The sequence below is a fragment of the Hydra vulgaris genome, chromosome 05 (assembly GCF_038396675.1).
Source record: "Hydra vulgaris chromosome 05, alternate assembly HydraT2T_AEP".
In the NCBI taxonomy this organism is placed as follows: Eukaryota; Metazoa; Cnidaria; class Hydrozoa; order Anthoathecata; family Hydridae; genus Hydra; species Hydra vulgaris.
The window spans coordinates 24,117,973-24,127,500 of NC_088924.1; the positions used below are offsets into that span (position 1 = coordinate 24,117,973).

The 9,528-nt window shown below is 28.8% G+C and overlaps 1 protein-coding gene across 1 annotated transcript in view; it reads right to left on the minus strand.

The window, feature by feature from the left end:
* LOC136080705 (uncharacterized) overlaps nucleotides 1-9,528 on the minus strand; it is a 200,251-nt gene that overhangs the window by 83,812 nt on the left and 106,911 nt on the right. Inside the window, exon 3 of the mRNA XM_065797695.1 lies at nucleotides 8,212-8,364. Within this exon, the coding sequence (XP_065653767.1) occupies nucleotides 8,212-8,364 (153 nt within the window). The remainder of the gene's footprint in view (nucleotides 1-8,211; nucleotides 8,365-9,528) is intronic.

The following is a 9,528-nucleotide window of genomic DNA, read 5'->3' on the forward strand; positions in this document are numbered from 1 at the left end:
CAAATTAACTACATTTGATGACACGTGTTTGCTGTGACCATTCAAAAGTAAAATATGTTGACCACCAATTTTTTGAATGTGAGGAATAAACATTTTATAGAGCCACTGCACAAATTCATTACTTTCCATCCAACCACATGGAGATGTTTGTGTAAAGTGTTTTAAGTGGGCCTTCTTTAATCCAATCATCATAGAGTCAATTCTTAGATTTATAAATGACAAAAAGCAGTAGAAGGATTTTGTCAGCATTAACACAATTAGGAACAGTGTACTTTAGCTTTTCACGATTTCTAGTTAATACTGGTGGATGCTTTGCACCTCATCTGGTAATTACTTTTGCATCGCCTTTGTCGCTATTGAAATTTACATTTCCACAACGTATGGCTTTACAAAAATTTATTTTTGCTAAATCAAAATGTTTTCAAAATAACGGGCAATAATTTCTGGGGTGCATGACCTTGCTCTCAAAGATGCATTATTTGTAGCTGTTATTTGCTAGTTTTTAAGTGCCATCGTCTCATAATTCCTTTTGTATCATTGCGATTAGGTGTTTTTGAACAAACACGTTTCATCATTTTCAATTAAATAGTCTCTAACTAAACTATGAACTTCATCTAACTGTCTACCAAAGCCACAATCGCTAAGCATTTGAAGAAGTTAAACCAAGGTTAACTCGATAAAAAGGCTTAATTTTGTTGTATTGCCACTACCAACTTTAAAAGTCGTTTTTTTTTTCAATCAGCTAACGTTGATTTTGCTATGCTGTAGAATTAAAATGCGGCTCATAAGCTCAACTCACCATTTTCAATCTTATTTAATACGCTTTTTATTGTCTCCTCAGTGTAAGGCTTCTCGCTTGTTATATTTTTTGCTATTTTAAGTTTATTAAATTCAATTCGGCTACAGGTTTTGTGTACTTTTGTACTTTAACTTTAACAATATAAGTGCAAAAGTACAAAATTAAACAACGCAAATGAAAACATATTCCGTAAGTTAAAAAAAAAAAAATTAATTAATTTTAAAATAATAAAAAGTTCAATTAAAGTGAAAATATTATAAACAGATTAACCTATTAAATTTTAATTAATTTTTTTTTTTTTTTTTTTTTTTGGGGGGGGGGGGGTTTGTTGGGTCCGGTGTTTGGTGAAAACTTAAGAAAATCTTGTTTATGTCATAACTTTTTAACGGAGAAAGATTTTGAAAATATAAAACTATTTTTGAAATGAGCAGAAAATTTTCAACAAAATAGCTTCCTCTGTTTTTAAATTGACTTTTTAAATCTTTTATGCTAAGAACCTAATTTCCAAAAATATGTTTGATTTTTAGAGTTAGATTTTATTTAACTTAAATATCTTTTAAAACTATCATTTTAATAATTGTTAGTTTTATTTTATAATTTTCCACACATTAAAAATTGTAAGTTTATTTAAAATTTGCAAATTTCTTTATTTATAGTGGAGGTATTTCGTTTTCCCGATAAGTGTCCGCTTTTGCGCACTGTCCGGTTAGTGGTACTTTTACTCAATATATATTTTATTCATCCATGTGCAAATAAACATTAAATGGGAAAATCAGTTAATATTTCTCTACTAAGTATTCCTTTTTAATATTTGCTCTAAATTTTTTTCTTGTAATTAATTTCATTTCTTGAAAATTATTTATTTGAAATTTTAAAATAAATCTCGCCAAGCAAAAATAAAAAACTTTTTTTGACAAAATTTTATTTCAATTTTACTACGAAAATAATTATGATAACAATGTAGTTGTTTTCATAGTTTTTAAATCATGCACTACACAGATGTTTCTGTTACACACATTATTAGATTACACTATAGAACATAATTTTTGTTCCTAAATGGTACTAAGTGTTATATTACAATCGCTAATGTATGTGAAAAAATGAATTCATAATGCACAAACATTTCTTACACGACAGCAATACTAAGAGAACTCGTTTTGTGAAAATAGAACAATTTTATTTTATTTTGTCATTATGATCAGGTAAAAACAAAAATTGTACAAGATATAGACAAACACAGTCGGAAACCACTCAACAAAGTTCAGAAATTTTTAGATTTTCTAGACTTACGATTGTATTGGGAATAACTCTATCGAAGTAGCTCCAAATGTAGTCCTCATCATGTTTTTGTAAGACTGCTTTTGGTAACAAAGTTCAAAGTCTTATACATTTTGTAGAAAGTGCTCGCCTTTCTCCTAGGAGTAAGCGCCCAGAACTTGTCAAGGTGCGAATCAAGGATATGTACTTTCAGAGTCATTCTGCATTCCATTTTGGTGTAATTTTTATGAGTCTGCACAAACTCCGCATAGTTTTTAGCTTGTGATAACCTAGGAAGCCCTAAGCAACTTGAAAAAACTGCTTCTCGCCGCTCCCTCCTGTTAAACAGAGTTACAAAATCCTCACATTTTATGATCTTCTTAATCTGTGGTCCGACGAATATACTCAGCAGCTGCGGCGCTGTGGTAGCAAACTTACCTCAGAAACAAAGGAATCGTGGTTTAAACCCCACCTCTGGGCAAGTTTTAAAACATCGGTTAGGAAAGAGGCGTGAAATTCTCATTAAATGCTCATCCACGGTGCTCTTTGAAAAGACCGTAAATACTTCTTGTAGCACCTAAATAAAATTTAAAAAAATGATACCAGTCTTGACCTTAGCTTCACAAAAAGATCTTATAGGTATTGAAATGCTGGAGGTTCCTTGTCAATAGCAGTGACCAAGTCTTAATTTAATCAAGGCCTAACTTGGTGTACAGCGGTGGCATAAGCGTTTTATCAGGTATTATCAGCGACTCCCACTTCAAATTGCTCTTCCCAACAAAAAAACTCAGTCCGTTGTTGTCAGTCCTTTGTGCGAAAATGCACCTTGGTGTCAGGGCTGTCCCAGAGACAGAGGAAACAAAGAAATTTCCTAAAACCTCCTTGAAGAACTATGAAGAATGATACTAATTTGAAATTACTGATGACCTCCGATCCGTTGTTGTCATACTTTAATGCACTCAGCAACATTTTGACACTGGTGTAGTCCTCTTTAAGATGCACCGAGTGGGCCAAAGAGAGAGATTGGCAGTTTTTTCCATTGTGAAGCAAAGTGGTTTTGAGTCCCCGGGATGAACTTTTTATGCATAGGCAACATTCAATAGGATTACATGCGATACCTACAGCCTTGAGTAGACTGGCAACTCACTTACATGCAATACCTACAGCCTTTAGTAGATTGGCAACTCAATTACATGCGATACCTACAGCTTTGAGTAGACTGGCTTCTGATTAGGAAAGTACGGCTTTCTACCCACAACTTTATTTGCCGGATCGTAGTCCGTGTCTCCAGTATCTATTTCGCTATCTGGCTTCATTCTGTCTCCTGAAAATGCCGCCTTGGAAGAGTTAGAACAGGTAGGTCAGAGCTGTGTGGTACTGGAGCAAAATAGGTATTTGAAATATTATAAAAATAAATTAAAACACATCTAAGGAAGAAACAACTATTCAGTTTACCTTTAAGCGTTTTTTTGCAATATTTGAATGTGAAATCCGGTGCGCAAGATTAGTCTGGGTCTATGACCAGCGCGCCAAAGTATGCCTTGTAGGCCTCGCACCTTACACAAATGGATTCCTTGGAATAATTTTTCGCTCTTGTCTTAATGACTTCTCCGCATAAGTAGCAGAATAAATTAGTTGAATACAAACAACATTTTTGATGCCATATGAAACAAATAACTTCTCTTCAATTATGAATTGTTATCATTTCAGTCTGCAATACCAGAAATTGGAATCTTGACGTTTGTGCTTTTGTACTTGTACAGCTACTTTTGAAACGTTCAAAAACATTCTAGAAAGTTTTGAGAGTTTCACAAAAGTTATGGAAGTTATAGAATGTTTCAGAGAAATCTAAAAACATTTGGACAACTCTAACAGTTCAGAAATATTACAGGAGGAAGCTTGACATTGAAAGAAAATCGACAATTTTTTCCAAAAAATGCGATTTTCTAAATTTCATTGTCTTGAACGCAGAAGCCAAGATTTTCTGGAAAAAAAGCAATTTTCTTTCTATTCTAGACCTAGAAAGAAAAAGAAAATCGGGTTGGAAAACACACTTTTAACCCAAGAGCATTAGTGAAAGTATTTTACGTAATGTTATTTAAGTTAAACTCATTTTTTAGGGTCATTTTTCACATAAAAAGCATTTCTTCAGCACTATGTATGCTGTTGTTTCTTATGAGGAAACAAACAAAATAGATAACCTCCTAAAGAAATGGTTTACTAAAAAAGTTGATGGTTTAGATGTTAAACTTGTTGTTAAATAATGGATATTAAACTTCAAAACACTCAGATAATAAACATCAAAAAATAAAATCCAGGTTCAATTTTATTACCATTCTTTTCAAAACATTATTATATTTCTAATGCAAAACAAAAGGATGGTGCTAATACACAATTAGATTCGATTGTATATTGTTCAAAGTCCTCAGTAATTCATAAACAACTTTCACAGAGTTTTTAAATTTAATGTCAGAAATTTAGTGGCAACCAATACATACCTTCATTGCATTAAGTTTAGTAATGTTCTTGGTTAAAAGAATTAGAAGTTCGTCAGTGGCAACCAATACATACCTTAGTTGTATTAAGTTTAATAATGTTCTTAGTTAAATAAATAAGAAGCTCGTCATAAGTCAACTGTTTCAAAATTGAGAAAAAAAGAAAATAGAGCTGGTTAGCATTTTTTTTATTAACATATGTTAGTTGAATTTTATATAATACTTAGTTATTATTATTTCTCGTAGATAAACAGGTATGGAGACAAGATTAACCATAAATAAACTCTGAATCTGCAGAGGAAAATATTCTTAAAACAATAAATCAATTTCTATTTTTGTTTATTAAAATTAATTTGTTTCTTGAAATTATTGAAAGTAATTAAAATTGAAAAAAAACAATTTTTATACATTTAGGTTAAACTTTAGCAAAGGAAAAAAAAAGAAAAGACAATTCTCTCAAATTCATTTTTATCCTCCATCTCCACCTTTTTCTCCTCTTTTGCCAGTTGTAATGTGCATTTTTAACAATGAGTTAACTTCGGAAAACCGTCTGCAACAATAACAATCGTGTATAAGAATACAAAGTACAACAAAATAAATTTTATTTTTAAAAGTGAACCAATATTTTTAAATTATATTTTTTTAAATGACTTTTACTATTTCTCTAATGAATTATATATGTAACTAAATATATAGCATTACTACATATGCATTATATAAGTAATTATACTTGAAAGATCAAGGAAAATTCTGTAATTCTGGGTTAGAAAGCATTTGGTTACCTGACTTAGCAATGACATCAAGCTTTTCAGGTTTATACGTTTTTCTATTACTTTTATCGTTATTGCTATTATAAGTATTAATATTACTCCTAATAGTATTATTTTTTTCACATATATATTCTAAATTTCAAAATAAAATATCCAGGTATCTTAACGTTTAATGCTAATTAGTAATTGACAGATAACGGCAGGAGTTACAAAATTTTTTAACCAAAATTTCAAAAGTAGATTTTTTCAGGAATGAGGTATGAAATATCAATGATCAGTAACATATAAAAAAGAGTTGGTATTGTTATAATACCAATTTTCTATTACTTATTACTTCTCAATATAAAAACAGGCTGAATCACAGGAGGGTGTATTTTACAGTCACCTCTTCAAAATGCATTTTGGCATTTCAGAGGGGTGACTCTAAAATGCACCACCCTCTGGTTTTAAAGGATTGACTCTGAAATATACCACGCTGTGGTTTTGAAGGAGTGACTCCTTCAAAATCACAGGGTGTAAATTTGAAGAAGTCACTCCTTCAAAATCATAGGGTGTACATTTGAAGGAGTCACTCCTTCAAAATTACATGGATGGATTTATTAGGCTGATATTGTTCAATTACTTTTTGGCAAGTAACTTATTTTTTTTTGAACTAAATTGTAGCTGTTGAGTAAAAATATTATTACATTATGTTAATTATTATATCGGTTATATAAGTTTATTTATATATAACTATTTTATTTTTCTATAACTGTTTGATAATTAATTTAATTTAATAATTGCCATTATGTTTTTAGTTGCTGCAAAGCAGAATTTTTCAAAAAAGGTTTGCTCGAAACAAAAGTCTCCAGAACAATTTAAAAGCGTGGCTTAGCAACGCTCGTGACAGAAGGATAGGTAACAGAAAAAAAAAGCATCAATTAGTTTAATTACATTTTTTTCATTGACAAGTTTTTTTCGCATATAATTATATAAAAATTATAAACTTTAATTTGCCATTTTTTCTATATATAAAGAGTAATTGTAAAATTTGTTTAATTACATAGTTTAAAAAGCAAATGTATTTCTTAAGGTACTTACTCTCTATATCACTCTTAAAGTGGAAAAAATAATGCTTTCCATTTGATAAACATTTTCTAATCTTGGAGAGCAAGAATTTCAATATTTGACAATTCTAATAATGGAGAGCAAATATTGCTCTCTATTTGACAACTCTAATAGTTTTACCGAAATTTAGTACACAGGTTTGTAGGGAAAAAAATCTGCGGTCCAATTAATGAATACCATTAGGTTACCCGATTGATTCCCATCTGAAAACAAATGCAAAAAACTGTTGGCTTCTCAATGGAACAATCCAGTGGGTCCAAATTGATATACATATTGGTTGCCGTCAAAAATTCAGGCTAATCTCATATGGGACCGAGTTGGATCCTGCTGACAAAATCACAATGGAAACCGCGTAGGATACCCAGTTTGGTCTCAGCATTTTCTCCGTTTTGGTCCCAGCTGGTACCCAGTTGCACTAGTTAACTGGGAAGCTCATCGAAAGTTATATTAAAAACTCACACGGCTCTATATAAATCATCATGCTACAGGAAAAGATGTGTTTTTTTTATTATTAATTTGTTTAAACTGCTACAACCCCATTAATTTTGAAATTTTTTTAGAAAAAATCAATATTTTATATATTGATATTTTTAGTTCATAGAACATATTTATATTTTTTTTTTCAAAAAATAAATAAATATGTATAAATTACGAACATAATGTACATATGCCATATTATGTACATATGCCAATTATTTACATTATGTACATATGCCATAATAGAATTTTAAGGTTCATAACAACGCCATATCAACTCACAACTAAACAAGAAAATTTCAATTGTTCAAGCTTCTAAACAACAGTATCTTATCTATACTTTTGCTTTACTATACTTCATCTATACTTCAGCTTTTTCTTTATTATGTGCTTTAGTAAAATAATAAAGAAAACATATTTAGTTTAGTGACGGTTTTTGTAGCGAACTTTTTCTTTTCTTTTTTTTTGGACTTTTTTCAAAACGTTATTTTTAGCAAATGTGTAAATTTTACAACATTAAGACCATATGTTAAATTAAATTTTCAGAGTGCTTTTTTATTATTGTTGGACTTAAGTAATGAACTAGAATATTACAAATAAATATGGTGTCAAAATATACTTAATTCTTTTTTTTTTATGGTTATTTTGTTTAAAAGTTTTTTAAATCTATTAAAAATTACTTTTAAAATGTTCAATGCACCTTTAATGCACGATTCTGGTTCATAACCTCTTCACATCTTCTAGGAAAATAATATGAAAACTTTAGAACTAAATGGTTTATAGAAATGGAGATATATTGTTTTAAATTATACCCACTTTTGAGTAATTTTTAAGGAATAAGTGAAGTAAAAGATAAGAAATCAAGATTTAATTTTTAGAAAAATATAAGCATACTTGTTTCAACTAGTGTGATGGTTTTTTTCACTTTGTTTTATTTATTTTAAAGAAAATTTTTTAAATCTGGGCGTTCTACTGGCAGTATCATAGAGGATTTTCACTTTTTTTGCAATTATTTATTTCAGCCAAGACCAAAATTTGGTTTGATAACATTAGTAGAAGAAACATTTATGCATATAAATAGCAACAAATATTTCACTAAAACTCTTTTTATCTCAAGCCTGTTTTTAAATACAACTTTCTCTTTCATTAAAATTCAATATGAAATGGTTTTTAAAAAGTTTTATATGAATTCACTTACACTAATAAATATGTTAAAAATATATTTATATATGAACTTTTCAAAAATCCAAAAATACAAGATATAAACACTTAAAAACACATTTATGTTACCATCTATTATACAAACCTAAACAATTGTCCCAAATTCCATTATAAATAGTTGCTAATGAACACCATAAGGTAGCACCATTATTAACCGTTGTACACTCATTGTAGGTTACTCCTAAGTAACTGAAGGGAAAAGTGCAACATTTTCCTGTTGTTGTTCGTTGCACGCAATCTAGGATATAATAAAAAAATTTGAAATAAATGAAATTTAAATTAAAAGATTTGAAGGGAATACATTCCAATAAGAGATGTTAAGATGCGTACTACAATGATTAACACATTTAGTAACACAGTGAGTGACATAATTAGTGACACAATTGAAAAATTACTTACTTTTAAACAAACAAAACTAGTAATTGAAATTAAATAATAATACAAACAACCTGATTTAAACTTTCACCTAATGTTTATGTTTAAAAATCTTTCATAAAAATTAACATCAGAATTTAATTAACCTTTATCATCACAAAATATCATTTGAATGATATAGTATATAAAAAAAAATGTCTTTAAAATCATTTAAATAAAAATAAAAAAGGTAAAAAAATTTAATTGATTTTTTATACAATTTCAAAACTTATAATTTACATAAAAATTATATTTGTAAAATATTATTACACAATTTTGAAAAATATAATCTATATAACAACAACAATAATAATATATATTATTATTATTAAGACTAGTTATAACATAATTACATTAAAAATTTTTTAACGCTTTCGTATTCATGGCGCAAACCGCTGTTTATCAGCGGTTATTATGTTAGTAACCACTTGAAATGTGTTGATTAGTTTTAATAGGTAGAAAATGTTTTAGAATTTGACTTAAAATAAATGGAACCATGAACTTACCATGAATTTTTTATACATTTAACTGGTCATGGTAGATATATTCTACACCGATTATTTCTATACTTATTCTTTATATAGTCGCTTTGTTTTAATAATTTTTTGTAACCTAGTAGGCACAAAAACGTTTTGCAAACGTTTAGTAAACGTTTAATGGTCTGTGTAACGACGAATATTTTGGTAAAACGTTTTAGAACGTTTGATAAATGTTTTGATAAATATTTTTTTATTACTTGATTTATAATTTTGCGGGACCTTAGAAAAACCTTTAAAAAACGCTTTTTTAAACTGTAAACGCCTAACTGCGCATGCGTGACAAAAATGAACAACAAAGATGTAAACATATATGTGCATATATATATATATATATATATATATATATATATATATATATAGCGCCGTAACTGGCTTTTCTAGTGCCCTGTGCAAATATATATATAAATATATATATATATATATATATATATATATATATATATATATAT